General features: G+C 38.3%; 2 protein-coding genes across 9 annotated transcripts; both read left to right on the top strand.

Moving 5' to 3' along the window:
• Nucleotides 1-711: 711 nt before the first annotated feature.
• Nucleotides 712-4637, top strand: LOC145898500 (uncharacterized). Of its 8 annotated transcripts, none has more exons than XM_082986991.1 (11): nucleotides 714-1205; nucleotides 1517-1628; nucleotides 1798-1829; nucleotides 1948-2115; nucleotides 2176-2295; nucleotides 2826-2896; nucleotides 2959-3041; nucleotides 3406-3515; nucleotides 3871-3985; nucleotides 4090-4240; nucleotides 4315-4637. In XM_082986991.1, exons 1-7 carry the CDS (start codon nucleotides 1090-1092, stop codon nucleotides 2994-2996), a joined length of 657 nt encoding a protein of 218 aa, XP_082843117.1. In that variant the 5' UTR covers nucleotides 714-1089; the 3' UTR covers nucleotides 2997-3041; nucleotides 3406-3515; nucleotides 3871-3985; nucleotides 4090-4240; nucleotides 4315-4637. The 8 variants fall into 8 exon arrangements, with proteins under 8 accessions (XP_082843140.1, XP_082843131.1, XP_082843117.1 ...); XM_082987030.1 differs by adding an exon at nucleotides 2485-2537 and having other exon boundaries at nucleotides 716-1205; nucleotides 2593-2896; nucleotides 4090-4637; XM_082987014.1 differs by having other exon boundaries at nucleotides 712-1205; nucleotides 1556-1628; nucleotides 4090-4637.
• On the top strand, nucleotides 3203-17715 carry LOC145912346 (uncharacterized). The gene is made up of 19 exons (XM_082999825.1): nucleotides 3203-3243; nucleotides 3406-3555; nucleotides 3871-3985; nucleotides 6277-6356; nucleotides 6424-6485; nucleotides 7158-7293; nucleotides 9102-9230; nucleotides 9719-9892; nucleotides 9960-10334; nucleotides 10651-10818; nucleotides 11623-11701; nucleotides 13877-14167; nucleotides 14441-14572; nucleotides 14768-14932; nucleotides 15009-15305; nucleotides 15540-15720; nucleotides 15787-15964; nucleotides 16031-16242; nucleotides 16300-17715. The coding sequence occupies exons 1-19, from the start codon at nucleotides 3203-3205 to the stop codon at nucleotides 16617-16619; spliced, it is 3285 nt and encodes a 1094-aa protein (XP_082855951.1). The 3' UTR covers nucleotides 16620-17715.
• Nucleotides 17716-18181: the final 466 nt, after the last annotated feature.

The following is an 18181-nucleotide window of genomic DNA, read 5'->3' as shown; positions in this document are numbered from 1 at the left end:
AATTCAAATTAAAAAATCAAGGAAAATTCACGTGATCCCGAGGGCCTCAGCAATCATTTAAGTTTCCAACCACGCATTTTTGTCATATTGTTATGATAAAGTGTATTTTTGTGCGATTCGAAACAAAAACGATTCGAAACAAAACGAAGTCAATCGGAAAACGCTTTAAATGTCGTAGGATGTAGCAGAGGCAAATCCGCTTTCGGGACTTTCCGGATATAAAATACTTTTTAAAATAAGAAGACAAAACATCAAACAAATCCTCCGGGTGATTTGTGTAAGAATTGCAAACGTTTGGTACCAAATGATTATTATCTTGATATATTCCCTGGTTCGGGTTTGGAGGAGATGCGCTACAGGATGCAGGCATGTATTTCTGGTGTTAAGCATATGAGCAGAAACCGCTTGAAAATTGCCCAAAATTCTCCGTGGCTAAAAAAATTATTTTTGTTAACTAGCATCCCTCTGGTCAAAATTCTCCGTGGTCATATTAATATGCGTCTCTGATCCATGGTATTGTGTTCTAGGCTCAGGTGACGAGTCATAAATGCTTTAAAAGGATTTCTATGATGTCTCTGTCTTTTCTAGCATAGGGTGATGTACATTTAGCAAATATAAACGATATATTGCTTGTTTGCTATCAGTCTGATACAACATGAGCAGTTCAGTGGACAATGATATTTTCGAAGAAGAAGGAGTTACAATCTCAAATCCTGGTGGGGACAAAATTGTTGCAAGTTCTCCAACGGTGCTGAGTAACCTTAAAATAACTGTAAGTGACCCTTAGAAACGAACCCAGATCACTAAGACGCAGGACACATTTGTTGTTTATTTGATTGAGACTTCTCCCCAAGAGTCAGGCAGTTCTGTTATGGTAAAGATACAGGGAATTTGAATTGTTACATAACTATCTTCTCGCAATTTATTCATCAGTTTTTGTGCCACACCTACCAGAGAAACGTGTTAACTTTATTGTGTGACACCTTAAATGTTGAGTTTCTTGAGTGACGTCGTACTGGGCTTGAGTCATTTCTTCATCGCTTGGCCGCTCACAAAAAGCTTGGCACTGATGAAATTGTGAAACATTTCATGGTAAAGGCGGAGGAATGTAAAGAAGTTGTCATGGCAACTGACTACCAGGCAAAGTCTGATTCATGGCTGAGGAAAGTGAACACGCCACTTCGTGTAAAACAACCAGATATAAGGTAATAATCATTCATTTGGGTTTGTTTAGCACTTGTATGTTGTAAATTCAATTATGATAGGAAATGTAACAAAGCATTTAAAGATATAAGAATCCCCAGTTTTTCTCATGTATTAATAGTTTGACTGTCATAACATTTGCTCTGTTTTGACAATGAGAAATTCAACCAAAAAAATTTGAGAAGAAGAATACTTGACCATTCTGTAGATAATATTGACCTGTTTTTCTACCAAATAAGAATTTTAAGTTTTAGACAAAATGCTAGAAAATAACGGTATTATTTTAGAATGATATTTCAAAATGTTTGTTAAGATTTGATCAACTCAAATGTTATGCAAATCAACTCCACAGACTGCTCTGTCCAATCTTCTTCGTGTCCGAGCAAAACTTGCTGAGCGCATATTTGGAATTTACAAAATCCATGGTAACTATGAGCGGGTATTTAAGGAATGGGCATTGCTGGAATCATTACCGAAAACAAAAAGCTGCAAATGATGTGGAAATATTGGGAAAATCCATTGATACTTTAATTGATGTAGAGGATCTTCTTCAAAGGAATATCTTTACAAATATTTTTTATCTTTTTGTTACAGATGGTTGTAACGGACGGAAGTGTTTATGACAGGTAGTAAAGTTTTATTTGAAAACTTTGTGAAAGTTTTGTAAAGAAACACTGTTTATAAGACAACTATTTATGTCAACAGTCAACAGTTTCTTGATACATTTGTGTTGTTTTATTAAAGAGCAAGAGACCCCTCAGGCCTGAGAAGTGTTTATGTTTACCCCGGGCGATGTTATGAAGGAATCTTGCAGACTTTCAAATTTCCACAAGAACTTCCTGCGAATCCCCGTTATTTGGCATCTTCTGGATTTTTTTACACTGGATATAAGGACAGAGTGAAATGTTTTAGGTTGGTGACTGGATAGACAGTGCAAAGATTATATTATATACAAAAAAATTCTTTATTTAGTTGTGGACTCTGTGTGGAGAAATGGGTGTTTGGAGATGATGTGACATCACAACCGTGGCACAGAAGACAGAATAGATTGTTTGTTCATGTAGGAAGCAGACAGTGGGAACGAACCTATTGGTAAATGCAAAATTGTCCAGCAAATGGATTGCTTAACGTGACAAAAGTGCCTTTATGTGCATTGTATTGTATGATCAATATTCTGTTTGTGATGCAAATACTGACCTAAAGAAAAATGTAGAAAAATAGTCAATATCTTTTGCTAAATATGTTTTTTTTGTGAAAGCAAAACATTATTTAAACTTTCAGGTTCTGGAGGATTTAGTAGATTCATGTCTCCGACTACTCCTTCACGACAACAGGTATGATTTCTTTAAATTACCCATTCTATTTCAGTAAAATTTCTACTGTGTTCAGAGTATCGCAGATAATGTAAAGGTTCTGCGTACATCGACTCAAGAGTCTGCAGGGTCCCTACTTAAACATGCTCGTACATGTACAAGTTGACTAAACTTCATACAACACTGTTTGCCATCACGAATACGATCAAAGACATTTCTGCATATTCTATTATTTTGTCTTGTTCAATCCCTCTGTGTAGCACAGTTTGAGAAGCATTGATTTAGTGAAATCTTAATCTTACTTCACAGCACACAGCAACAGTCATACACCGAACCAAACTGCAAGACCGGTTTCTGCTGCTACAGGTTCACAGATACCGGTAAGTTGTGATGAAATATGTTGGATGTTTGTGGTTAAGATCATTGTGCAATAATGCTGTAGATTGTGGAGTTTGCCACCATCCCATTTTCTTATCATGAAAACTTTCTGAGGAACTTGGATCTACGTAAAGAATCTGAAAGAAAGTGAGTTTAAAGTTATAATTTCATAGTGATAGGTTGTTTAAATGCCGATAGTTTGTAAAGAATATTACTCAGCATAGTTAATGCAATCTTTCAGATTTAGTACTTGCATGTGTTAGGCAATAAAAATGTTGCAACTTATAAATATTGCACAACTGCTATAAATGAATTTTAATGTTGTAACACACGTTTGTTGCCAGTGCTGGTGAGTTACAACAATGCTTTATTGGTTCACGGGTTATGGTTAGCTTTCACCACAATACCATATTTTATTTGTAAAACTTGCAGATTGGTCGGTATTTTTGTATCAATGAGGCCCACATTGCATTTGTAAAATGGACTTTTCCTTACAAAAATATATTTTTAGTCACACATATGAGCACTGGCCTTCTGAAACACCAACTGTGAGTACAAAAGATTTGGCAAAATCTGGATTCTTCTATCTTGGAAATCTCGATCGAGTTCAATGTTTCCCATGTGAGGAAGTTTTGATATATTGGAATTATGGAGATCATGAGTCAGAACATAGAAATTATTTTCCACATTGCCGGTATATGTATATGTATGTATGAGAGCTGCAGACAGGGTGTATACACGCACTGTTTCGACCTGTAAGGTCTCATCAGTGCAGTCTCATCAGTGCACTTGATCATTATGGCTCTTTTGCGCATATTATATGTATGTAATTTCACAAATGTTTGAGGGACTTTCCCTTGTGGGAATGTTACTTGATTTATTTCAGTGGTCATCTATTGGTTATTAATGGTTATATGTAGTAATAATAACATAAATAAGTTTATTGATACCTGTTATTATTTCAATGTGTTTACAGAATGCTGCAAGAAGCAGAATCTTATTACGTACGAATGACAAATGAGGAGCATGAAACTGCATCAAACTTACAACAGATCTTTCACGAATCTCCCGATCCTTCAGAGGAACAAGCTGTAAGTTTATTTTGTGCAAAAACCTTTGCATGTATTTGTTTTGCACCAGCATGTAAACACATAACTTACCACTTAATTATTTAACACCCAACTTGCTTCCACAGAGAGATCTTTGTAACCATGCAACTACTCTGTCAACCCTCATATGAGTAATAAGAAAACAAGAATTTCCACATTTGACCCATGCTGGCCTTCAGTCAATATCAACGCTACACCAACACAAATCGCCAATGCTGGATTTTTGTGTGATGTTGGGTTTGTCATGATGTGTGCTAAATAATCCTTCCACTGTTAGACACAGGGGTATGAGATTGTATGTGTTTTACCAGATCTGTTTCTCTTCCACTCACTTAACATCTTTGCCTGCTCACAGGATGTCTCCAGTAACCTGATATTCAATTGTTGTATGGATTGTGGCTTATAAAAAATTTTCCTTGAAGGTCAGTCTTGCTTTCTGGAGTCATTACTTGTTATCTCCGTAATTTCGTATCAACGTGTGCCACTGCTTTCATAGTCATAACCTCTGAATATCGCATTATCCCTTGGCATCTGCGACCTGTATATTGTATCATTTTCCAATATAAATGTTTATACATCATGTATAATATATGTTTTACGTGTAAAATTTTTGCAATGAAAACTTGGTGTTGGGGTGCAGACTTGCAACTATTAGCTCTGATTAGTCTTTGTGGTCGGCGCATTTCCAGCCAAGAGACCGCCAGGTGTCGCTACACAGCTTCACTGAAATAATACTGACAAGACACAGACACATTATAATGTATCCTTGTCGAAGGGAAGAAGTCAACACCATTACTTTACATTCACCGACATCTGATCCTTTATTTACTCTTAATTATTCAATGCGTGATTTCTACCAAACACACGATTAATCGTCACAAACAAGCAAAGAATATTCAAAAAGTTTGGTAATGAGTGAGACCACAGAAATTACCACTTAATCCTTATGTCTAAGGGCGGGTCCACACTTACGCTTTGCGCCGGCGGATTCTTTGTTTGTTTCAATGTCCTGAGCGTACGCCTGCACGCCGGCGTATAATGAAACAAACAAAGAATCCGCAGGCGCAAAACGGGAGTGTGAACCCGGCCTAAGTTGTCCGCTCCCAACTGGCTACGTTTTAAACATCACCAACTCACAGATAACTTTTAGTGTCAAACATGGCACGCATCATTATCATTGCTTGTCTTTGATTCCTTAATTTTGCTCGAATCCCGCCCTTTACTGAACATGGTCTTTCAATCACCGACACCAATTTATTAGGATGGAAAGTTAATAATTGAAACAGAACGTTTCCAATGTCGACTCGTTTAATTTTCCAGTTGACCAGCTGATTTCAATCGGAAACGTTCCCTTTTAAATTATTGTGTTTTTTAGAGTTGTTGTTTTAGCAGTGTTCGAAGCGTGCGTCTCAATGTATCAATATTACAACACTCTGGCATACGAGCGAGGTGGGCTTCAGATTAAGATATTCGTATTTCAAACATAAAAAAATCCTTCAATTGACAAATGATGAGGAAAACCTTTTCAACGTTAGCAATGATTGACCATTTTTAATGAATCTAGCCTAATTGTTCATTTGACACAACGACATCTTAATTTGCCAGGATGTTAACCAGACGTGGGCAAGAAAATTGATTGGGAAATGCTAGTTATAAATGTCAGGTGGTAAAAAAACATGTCATTTGTATGAAAATGTCTGCCTATATTGGGTTGCTGCCGAGATTTTGGAAATCGCATCCAAACCTTAAATTTGGAAGACTGCTTACGTAGAAAAAGTGGTTTTAAATCTTTCCGAAAAACATTCGTGGGATTGACAAATATTTTTGATGTAGGGTTAGAATATTTTATTGTTTTTTTTTGCTAAAAAAGTCTTCAAACTTCGAGCAGGTACGAGAGTAAAATGAAATGTTAGATACCTTATTAATTATTTTATTGAGATAAAATATTTCTTTAACGCAGTGTTTCCTAACCGGTGGTACGTGTACCACTAGCGGTACGCGACGGCATTTTAGGTGGAACGCGAACACCTTTCCATACTTTTCGGATGAAGTTCAAATTAAAAAAAAAACGTAAGTGATCTCAAAATGTTGGTTATTTCATCTCCTAGGTTACTTTGTATAACGCTTAACAACGTGGCATGCGTCGAAATTGTTTTACCTCCAAGTGGTACGTAACCACAAAAAGGTTGGGCATCACTGCTTTGAGAGATGCTTGATATAGAGAAAGCTTACTTTGTGATAAATTACAAAAATTAAAACATTTTGTTTTGCAGAAGTCGTTGCTTGACCAGAGGGAGGATTTGAGACAGGGCGGGATCCGTCTTGTTGACTTCAGACTAAACATGGGAGCAAGGTTTGTGAGACCAAAGAAAATATAGGAACATGACAATGTAAGATAGAAACTCTTTGTGTTTTGTCAGGTATTGGTTAAAGGTGGTTGTTGCTGGAATCCTGATCTCACTCACTTCAGCTCAGGATTCAAGTATGCATTTTGTTGTTATTTAAGTTTTTATTCAGCTACTGTTTAGGGGTGACCCAATGGTAATCTCGTTCAATCAATCAAAAGAAGGTTCCGGTGAAAAAACTTAAAATCCTGCAGCTTTGGACTGCGGCACTGATCTCTACCAGTAAAATCAAACAAGATTTGCACGAGAATTTCTATTCGCACACGAACAATAATCATGAAGCATAAATGGCCTCGTAGTTTAGGAAAACAACCGTGCGCTCCGGGTCTGATGAACGAGGGCAAAATCCATCAGCTTTAAACTAGGAATTTCCACTGATCCTTGAGGCATTTGTTATCGGTTCGTGCGGGAAGAACTGAATATTTGATTAATTTACATCAAAAAACAATTTAAAGATTTCTCACGTTTCATTCACGCAACAACGAACAGAGGTTGCAGACGATATTTGTTGTTATTCCACTTTGTACTGGGGATGTCCCATAGGTAGGTTGGTTATTACAGACAAACACGAGTTAATCACAAACAACCATGTTTGCGATTATTAGGTGAAGAGCAGGAAAAGCCCTCGGGTTCTAAGATAGAGTTTTTTTTAGTTTTTCGCTAAATTTAAATTTTAAATATCATTTACTTGTGTTTATAAATGTTGACGGATGATTTCAAATCGGTTTACGTTCATGTGTTTTGTGCAGATTTCGCTTGTGATAATGGGAGGGAGGTGCCGCCTTCGTGGTTTTGTGATGGTGACAACGATTGCTGGGACGTAAGTGATGAGAAACCGGTCAACTTTCCCACTTATCCTGAAAACCGCACCAGTCCTTACATGAGGTGATAGCACTTAAATATGTCCCCACATTCGTGTTAGCTAAGTTGTCCAAGAAGTAATGGACGAGCGATAAACACCCAAGTAGTTTCAAGAACCCACATGTTGAGATATGTTGTTTCTTGTATTATTGCTATACAATTGAAGATTGCGAAATGACCACTCGGAAAAAAGTTCATTGCAACAAAAACACATTTAACATAAAGGAACACTGAAGGCGCCCTAGGCTACACATGCGCGTTCATATTCGTTGTTGGTCACGAAATCTGCAAACTCCTTTTAAAATGTAAACAACCCAAAGGTGAAAGTCTCCCGGGCTTTTCAGGTACTCGACTTCAATGTTATTATTCTGACGTAGCAACAGGCGATGACTAATTGTTTCTTATCCAGTTTACCTCACACTGTTGGAATGAATGTATTTGTAATTGACCGGTGTAACGTAATTTTACGCTACATATTTACGTGAGCATTTATGGACTTTAATGTCCCGAGCGTACGCCTGCATGGCGGCGTATAATGAAACAAACAAAGAATCCGCCGGCGCAAGGCGTGAGTGTGGACCCGGCCTTAGTCCATAAATGAATGTGAAAGAATCCAGATCTTCACCAATTCTGCATGCGTTTGTTCTTCTACATTTGGTGCAAATGGATTTTGGATTCGTAAGTTCGTCCTCTTTGGAAAATGGTGTCAAATACTTTCCGAAAAATTCCTCAAGTGTCCCTCAATGTTTTTTTGAAATAGTCTTGATAATTAGTTTATTAAATATAGCAACACTGTAACCTAAATTAGCAAACTTGCCATAAAGTACGTGTTGGAATAACTAAGCCAAGTTTCCTTTTTGCCGTGCAAAACCACCGACAGCTCTTTTCGCAAATTCATATACTCTCATAACTTCTCCCCTTGACAGTCGTGAAGTTCGTGCCAGAAGTCGACGGCTTGTGCTGTATAAACAGATACTATGGTAAATACATATTCACAAATATCTGAAAGCTTAATGTAACCTCCTTCTAAACTAAATACTCATGACGTCTTGTGACGCCTATAACGCAAGAGTGCTTTCAGTTAACCCCGTTGCTATCCACTTCTTATAACGTCATAAACACTCACTGTGGTTACAATGGAGTGACGAGTTGGCTGCATTGAGTACAAGTTTGTTGGTCAAGGGCTTATAAATACCAAACTTTCGTATATTGCTGTTACGCTTCTTAAAACAACGCTTCACTAGTTCCTTAGGACGCTGCGTTAACCACAAGCCTGTTCTCGTACGACGGTTTACCGCTTTCTTGTATAAAACCTTGTCCGTACAACTTCAAAATACCAAAATACAAATCCCGTGCTAAAAGCCATCAAAGAAAGGCACTCTTTTGGAAACACCCAACTGGTGCTAGCGCTGCGATACGAAATCAACGTGCGGTCAATGGTGCGTTTTGGACGATAATATGAATTAAAATCTAAATCAACAAAAACATTAAATCAAGCGGGTGAATGGTGAAATAATGGAGGTGAGAAAAATGACGTAAAAGAATGTAAACGTGAAAGCTTGGAAAAGGTCAAATAGGTGATAGCAAGTTCCTTTGCGCTACAACAACCTTTTGTTTTTTAAAGTTTTAGGTTGTAAGTTGTGTATTGTTATTCACACATCAACTTCCAACCTCTGCATACCCACTCATGCATGGATAGTTTAGCATTAATCTGGTTTATTTAAAACCAAACCAACAACATTTACAGATTATCAGCCATGACGACTTTTCATGTTTAAACATTATCTCGCGAAACTATTGATATGTGACCTAATACATTACTTTTGTTACAGTTGCGATAAAAAGAATGACTATCGCAATTTAAACAAAGTATGCGCCCTAAGAGTGAAGGAGTTTTGCAAAGGAATAATCCAATGTGTTGGAAAAACGCCGTGTGACCTCAGCTGCCCCACACACTTCCAGTGTCCGAATTCAGCTTGTTGGAAACGTTCGACTGTTTGTGATGGCGATCCTTGCAATGACTGTCCAGCTTTCCAACACTGGAATAATGGACATGGATTCAAATGTGTTCGTAATGGCAGGAATTGCAATCTTCCGCAAATGTTTCTATGGGACTACATTGCCGATTGTGATGATAAATCTGATGTGTGTTACACCTCGGAGAATGGAGATGCCAGGTATTTCATTTTTGATTGTGTTTTGCGTATGCGTTCTTGCCAGCACTGACCCAGACTCCCCTCTCCCTCTGTGCTCCTGTTCTTACTATTATTCGGCGTCACTCTTCCTATTGTTGTGAAAACAGAAGAATGAAACGCTTTCAAAGATGAATATAGTTTTAGTCAAAGGAGCTTTGTTGTTTTTCTGAATGGTTATAAATGTTAAAGAAAAACGGCGTTAACTTCTTGCTTGTGGCAAAATATTGCATCAATAAACAAAAGTGTTATTGCAGAGATATTCGTACTTCTTCAAACCTGAACGAACGATTATGTTTCCAATGTACAAATGACCCCATGATCATCCCAAGGTCAAGTTTTTGTGATGACGTCATAGATTGCCCTGATATGAGTGATGAATGCGGTTGTAATAGGAATTTCCCTCAGCAGTGCAGCAATGACAATAAAGGGTATTTTGGGTAGTTTTAAAAAGACCTTTAATTCGTTGATGCAAAATATAAATTAATTTTTGATTAGTTCAAAGCGACGTTGTAATTGTTTCGACTACAATGGAGTCTGTTACAACACAATGGATCAAACCAACATTTCCTGCAACTCAAAAAATGAAATCTGCGACAAGCTTGCTCATTGTCTGGGGAATTCCCCATGTGAGTACCTCTGCCCCTCCCACTTCCAGTGTCCAAATTCAGTTTGTTGGAAACGTTCGACTGTTTGTGATGGCGATCCTTGCAATGACTGCCCAACTTTCCAACACTGGAATAATGGACATGGATTCAAATGTGTTCGTAATGGCAGGAATTGCAATCTTCCGCAAATGTTTCTATGGGACGGCATTGCCGATTGTGATGATAAATCTGATTTGTGTTACACCACGGAGAATGGAGACGCCAGGTATTTCATTTTTGATTGTGTTTTGCATATGCGTACTTGCCAGCGCTGCCCAGACTCCCCTCTCCCTGTGTGCTCCTGTTCTTACTATAAATCAAATTTTCTTTTCAACGCCATTGGATAGGTGTGTCTGAGAGCGTCAATCTTCCTATTGCAGCGAAAAAAAAAAAAAAAAAAACTGAAACGCTTGCAAAGTTGAATATAGTTTTAGTCAAATGAGATGTGCTATTTATGTTAATGATTATAAATAGTAAAAAGAACGGCGTTAACTGCTTGCTTGTGGTAAAAATTGCATCGATAAACAAATTTGTTATTGCAGAGATATTCGTACTTCTTCATCCCTAAACGAACGATTGTGTTTCAAATGTACAAATGACGCCATGATCATCTCAAGGTCAAGTGTTTGTGATAACGTCATTGATTGCCCCGATAAAAGTGACGAATGTTTTTGTCAATCTGGGAAAATCGAGTGTGGCAAGTTTCATTAGTAAGTGAAGAAAAATTTGTTTAATCTTGGGGAACTTGGTGTTGCGCAACCAATACGCAATGCTTGTCAAGGAGTCAACAACAGCCACGATAAATTACGTTTTATCCACATGTCGGGAATTCCCGGCGTCACTTGTGAGGCTTGTTAGTCATAAGGCATTTTATCACGCTTACCGTTGGTATCAAAATTAAATATGTCACCGAGTCAGGCATGGGGCCAAGGAGTTGCAGGATTAAGAATGCAGGCACAATTTGGGCAGAGAGTCACGTAAATACAATTCCTGGATAAGGAAATTGAGGTCATGTTGACTTAGTCACTCTTAAAATTTTTCGAACGCTGCCTGTACTCACTATGATGACCAACGTCTTTTTGAGCGATTACCTTTAACACAGATGAATAAATGGATTCAACCGGAAAGTTTCGAAACAAAATTAATTGAAAAAGACAATTGGAAAAGTTACAAGTTCACTGCTTCTGCTACAAGAAAATTCTAATTGCAGAGATTATTCGTTGTTCGCACAATGATGAAATTTTGCCTCCGTTAAATCTCTTCCGCCATTATCCAAAGTAAAGGTTTTACATCACTCAAAAAAGTTAAACCCATAACTGTTGCCGGGTGCAAAGATCAGAAAGCTGCAATGCATGCAACTTACACCTGTAGCAAAACTAACGCATTCCGGAACACTTACGAGAACTGCGTGAAGTAATAACGCGCACGGCACCAACATTAGCAGTCCATGCATAGTTGTATACAGCCAGAATATTTAATTATAAAATAAACACGAAACATTCACATATTTTCAGTGTTGGTGAGGAAGTGAAGAACGACTGCTCAACAACAACAACAACCAACTACATGCAGGGGAGGTGGGAGTGTTATTGGGTAAGTGAGAATACATAACTTATTGTATTTTCGGAAGTCAGTTTATATAAAATAATAAAGACTAGGTTGTTTACAAGACCTCCGTCAATGCAGTGTATTTTGGCGAAGTGTAACGCAGCGGATATGTTGTCTTCTCTTTTACGTTCTTTCGCTTTGAGTTAAATGTGGCTGTACACAGGATCCGTTTCGGTCGGTTTTCGTCCGTAAGCGCATACGCGCGTAAAAATTCGGACTGTCGCCTTCCGACGGCATCTTTTCACAGAATGCGTGACGTCCGAAACTTGCGAACCATGCGTTAACGCAAGGCCATCAAACATGTTTGATTTTTACGCACGTACGCATGCGATTTTGTTGCTGTGAAAATATACCCTCATTTAATAAAGTGGGTTCTTGTAATATTTACGCATACTCAAATGGTTAGTATACTTAGTAGGCCCAAATGGAATGAAGTAACGAAACAATGATTGAACTTGTCCGTGAAAGACCAGCTTTATATGATATAAAAGATCCAAAACATTGAACAAAAATTTAAAATTGTCGAGTACTGGCGCAAACCAAGTTGTGATACATAAGGTTGCTAGGTTACACAGTGAACCAAGAACGCTGCATGTGGTCACATCCCACCAGAGGCTTTGTCTCGCATTCTGCAACAATTTGGATCCATATCTAACTTTATTTGCCAATCAGAAAAGTTTTGGCCTATGATGTTAATTTACGCCACCAATTTAACACATATTGATGTGGGCCACACCAATTTGAGCACGCCCCAAGGAACAAGGTGAGCTGCAGGCAGATAGCCTCTGTTTCGACCTAATAAGTCTCATCAGTGCAGCTACGGTGAGACTCACAGCGATATTGTTGTATAAATATCCTAGTGAGACTTGCACTTTGTAGCATCTTTATTCGCTTCTTATATTGTAGATTTAATTTGTGCCGCGCCAATGTGAATTAAAATATGTGAGTTACCCGATAACACATTTCTCATCAATTCTAAATGAAAAGTACAAATATTTCGGTGTATTAGTCAAATGATTCAATGCACAACACTTTTGGGTCTGTGGTGGTCAAATTTTTACCCGCATAATTTTCGCGGCTTACAATAAAAATGAGTCAAAAACAGATGAAAGTTATTTTATATAGGTCGTAAATCAGTCGGTAGATCTCCAAGTACAGAGTTTAACAGAAGATGCTATGTTGGCACAAAACAGCTTAGATGCCCAAAGTAATGTAAAATGTGGCCAAAACTCAAAACAGAGGATGTTCTAGTAAAGCCTTGAAGTTTGGGGTAAAGAAAATATCTGAGGTTGGAAACGTGATCTCTAGGAATGACCTAGACCAGTGGTTCCCAAAGTGGGCGGCAGCGCCCCCTGGGGGCGTTTGCAAACGTACGGGGGGGCGCTGGAGACTGAATGGGCGATTGGGAGGCGCTTGGCGACATGGCAAATTTTCTCTAATAGCGTAAGTCTGTGTTTCCCAACCGGTGCTACGTTTACCACTATTGGTATGCGACCGCATTTCGGGTGGTACGTGAGCACCTTTCCGTAATTATCTTAGTTCCTACTTGGTGGAACGTGCGTTCAGCGCATTTTCCTCTCTTTTAGATGGAAAAAGAAATCGTCTTGATATCGACAATTGAGGAGACTTACGATTGTTTTTGTCCGACATGAAACCTGATATTGAGAAATTGGTGTCATTGCACTAACCTCACCCATCGCAATAATTTACAAGCAACAAAAAAATTCGTTGTGTTTTTTGTCTGGTCGGTTGGGCGTTGTTAAATAAGGTGGTACAGAAAAAAGTTTGAGAAACACTGACCTAGACTTTTGCGCAATCATCCAAGGCACGTAATTGTGAGAAAACATATATTTCGTACTTAGAACATCATCGGTATTCTAAAAACAACAAACATACAACAAGTGAAAACAATAAAATCAAACACAGACGTCCAGCAGGCAGTAGAATGTACTTAATTTCCAGCACGAAGTATTAACAGAAGCAGAGCAGCAGTTGGCGTTTTGTTAACGAAACCTCATGCAACAACCACGAAATCCTGACTAGCCTTACAATACTAATAAAAAGATTCGTTTAAAATAATAACAAAATATTCCTTCCAGCATGAGCAACAAATTGTTCGCACAAAAACAAACCAGGAACCACGTGATGTGTTTTATACAGGATTGGTGGTTTGGGTGGTTGCGGTTCGACAACAAACTACTGTGCGATGGGAGGCGGGATTGCGGTGATCGGATCCGCAATCGTGACACTCGTCGAATATTCGCCCACGATGAAGATCCTCAAATTTGCAAACATAGGAAACACTGCGACTCAAAAGACGGACTTCTTAATATCCCTGCGTCCAAAGTATGCGACGGTTTCATCGATTGCAAGGATAAAAGTGACGAATATCCAGAAGAAAACTGCACAAAGGAAGGAAGATTCTACTGTCCCGCGTTGGACGGAACTTTAGTAAAAATATCCGTTGCTGACAATATTTGTAGTTTATAACGGCTGTTCTAGTATTTTAATAACAACTAAATTCCATTGTTAATTAGAGCTGAAGGGATTTGTGTATTACTTATTTTTCAATATTAATTATATTATTGTTGCCCACAATGCCCATTATTTATTCACAAGGATGTCAACAACGTCAGTAAAATACATGCTTTGCTAATAACTTTCACAATTCCATATCATTTGTGTCGCTATGACAGAAACAAAAAAACGTTTCGTAAACATTAGATTTCTGTCAACGAATCGAATGTTTGTGACCTCACAATTAACTGCGATGATCAAAGTGACGAAACAAACTGCACAAATGACGGAAGATTTTATTGCGAAAACAAAGATCCATTGTTCGTTAAGAAGGAGAAGGTTAACACATGTTAATAATTTAACATAATTTTAATTACTTTGATTTTTTCTAATCTTTTTGCCACCCGTTAAGCTTACGGAAAGTTTGTTGTAAGTCTGCTCACCAATTAAACATCAAACAGTAATTTCGCAACATGATTTTTATACCGAATTAAAAAGTTTTCTTCAATTTACGAAGTTTTCTTAATTTCACAGAAGTTCAATGGAGTCGGCGACTGCTCTGATTGGTCAGACGAGTGCCCAACTAATACAAAAGTAATCAACGAAAACATATTTTCATCACGATACGAGTTGATTGCAAACCCATTTCTACGAGCCATTGTGTGGATATTGGGGATGCTCGCCATTGCCGGAAATTTGGTAAATTTAACCAGGCTTTTCTGGCCTCGTTGTACAATAAGATGATGTGTGTAAAAAACAAAAATTTGTCTTTGAGGTTGTCATGGTGATGGAAAGCAAGACGTTGGCGATGACAGAATCACAATCTGCTGCATTTCGCACAAACCATCTGCTCATTTTGAATCTATCCGTTTCCGATCTACTTATAGGAGTTTATCTGATCATGCTGGGCGCCGCTGGTGTCAAATACTCCGGAAATTATTGTGCCAAAGACCTCATTTGGAGATCAAGCGGAAGTTGCACCACAATGGGGATATTGGTTTTGCTTTCAAGCGAAACATCAGTGTTTACAATGGTTCTGCTGACCATATTCCGACTGTATGCTGTGAAAAACGTAAGTGAAACAACTGTATTTGGTTAAGTCAGCTGTTGCCAACTTCGTTAAACCGGATGCCCCAGCATTGTTGAAATGACGCAGTTTTGCCCAATTTGGGAACTGCAGGGTAGAGAAAGAGGGAACAATTCCGACGGGATTTAAACTACATTCCCCGTCCCTCTATTTGCAAGGACTGCCGAGCTTGCTAACTTATTCATTTAAATGAAAACATGTGTTTCTCTTGTGTTTCAGCCATTCGATGCATCCTTGAAACCGGAATTGAAAACAGTCATCCTTTCCATTATCCTCACCTGGGCATTATCGTTTACAATTGCTTTCATTCCACTCACAACTCAACTTCAACATTTGTTCGAAACCAAAGCTTGGATGAATGAGAATCCGTTTTTTGACAATGTTGCAGTCGACTATTCTAGTAAGAAATTGTCGTTAATGTTGGTGGTGAAACCAGTTTTGAATGACATTAGCGCTGCGTATACAGGCATGAATAACTTCATGGATCGATTTGTAACTTTCCAACACAACTTCGCAAGCAACGATTCCCAAGTACTCAACACTGCCCTCATGCGAGTACATGATGCTAATACCTGGATGGATTTCATGGATATTCTTGAGGATTACAATTACACTGACCTATTTGATATTTCCGGATATTTGGGGTTTGTTTTTCTTCATCTTTTTTTCTTAGTACGAAGTTTTATCGCTACAAAATTGTTTGTGAGTAGATATTACAGCAGCAGCAGTGTTTGCATCAGCAAACTGTATGTAACAACCAACGACAAGGCATGGGGATATTCAATTGCCATCATTACTCTTAACTTTCTGGCCTTCATGTTTGTGGCAATTACGTATTTTTGGATTTACAAGAAGTCAACCGCCAGTGCCAGGCAAGTGAACGAGAGACCAAGAGATGGAAGGGCTGCAACACAAAACAAAGGTAAGCACATTCGTATTTGCAGACATATTTTTCCATCAATGCTGTTTGTTTTGGCAGAAATGCAAAAGAAAATCCTTCGACTGATAATTACCGATTTTCTCTGCTGGGTTCCAATTTCCATCATGGCATTTGTAAACTTCGGTGGAGTCCCCATGCCTCCAGTGATGTACGCTGTGTCAGCAATTATCCTACTTCCCATCAACAGCTCTCTAAATCCTCTGATCTACTCCAACGCACCGAAACTGCTATATGATAGAGTCCGGGATGGCCTACGCGCCGTTTTCAGACGTCAATCACAGGAAGAGCAACAGGAAAGTGTGGTTGTGGTTGACATCCGAGAAAACTTACAAGTGGTTGAAACAGAAACCGCTCTGTAAATAAACCTTGCATTCAGTTTGTGGAAAATATACTTTTTCCCGAGATCGAATTTTCGAAAACTACTCTTGTTTTTGACGTCACGCGTACTTTCATGTGTAGAATCCTATTTAGTTTGTGATGGCAAACACAAAATTTATATACCAAATGACATTTTTATTTGCAAAAATCTCACGAGTATGACAAAGCAACATCTTTGACGCCAGATCTGCGCCGCCGAAACTAAAGAATAAAAATACGTGAAATTTGGTTCGTGTACGCACTCTGTTTTGATGTTTCCTTGTCTCTATGAATGCATAGTAACGCTTTTTGGTTGTATTTTATGAGTTATCATTTTATGTACCATAGTATGAGTCACTATGACCGTATGAGTCACGTGATGAGTTGATCGGACTCGTCTTCCACGTCACACGTCATCCAACACATGGACACTCTTATCATGTGTGAGTGTTGGAACGCTTGACATCAACTTGAGTAGAATCATATTGGACATTACAATGATGCGATGATTCCCCTTGCTTCCAGTGACTTCCCCGCTTTATTTTGCTTTCTATCGAATTGGAGAAACATTTTGCATTTGTGGCGTCCAAAGTACCATCATATGAGATGAAATATGATGAAGTTGGCACATAATGGGGATAAAATCAGTGTATTTATCGATGGATATTAACTTATCGTGTTGCTGGATGACCGTTCACTTGTAAATATGATGTTGGAAACATTCCATGCAATCAACTCATGGAATACAAACTATCGGCAGAGGAAAATATATTCTGCCACCTTCAAAACTTCACGAAAAAAATAAAATCAACCCCACAAACCCCCTCTCACACGCCCAGTACATAAACCTCGCCCTGTGTATTTTGTGCGTTATTATCGACGCAGAAGTGCAGCTTATTGTTGTCAAGATAATACAAACTTTTATTAATGCCAAAATCTCTGCAGTGATAATTTCATCACTTTGCTATAGAATTGCTTTCAAAATCTTTCTTCTTTGACGTTGTATGAAATTTATGGTTATTTCAATATTATTTCCAACAACCATTGTTACTGTACGTAATTGAAGTAACTTCCTATGGTCAGCAATTGGTTGGAGAGTTAATGCTGTTTATGAAAATAAAACTTTAAAAATGTTGACAATTATTTTGCTTTCTGCAACTGTGAATATTTTGTGCTACTTGTTGTTGTTATCAATAAACACAGTGTTGAGAGGGTAAAAGTTCGTGTATTCTTAAACTTGTGAATTCTTATACGAGAAGGAAGAAGTTAATGGTGAAGGAGGAAGAAATTGGTGGTGCGGGAGGAAGAAATTAATGATGCAGGAGGAAGAAATTAATGATGCAGGAGGAAGAAATTGATGATGCAGGAGGAAGAAATTGATGATGCAGGAGGAAGAAATTGATGATGCAGGAGGAAGAAATTGATGATGCAGGAGGAAGAAATTAATGATGCAGGAGGAAGAAATTGATGATGCAGGAGGAAGAAATTGATGATGCAGGAGGAAGAAATTGATGATGCAGGAGGAAGAAATTGATGATGCAGGAGGAAGAAATTAATGATGCAG

This window comes from Ascidia mentula, chromosome 1, assembly GCF_947561715.1.
Source record: "Ascidia mentula chromosome 1, kaAscMent1.1, whole genome shotgun sequence".
NCBI classification, from domain to species: Eukaryota; Metazoa; Chordata; class Ascidiacea; order Phlebobranchia; family Ascidiidae; genus Ascidia; species Ascidia mentula.
Note: the sequence above shows the minus strand (reverse complement) of the source record. Positions and strands in the feature narration are given on the sequence as shown.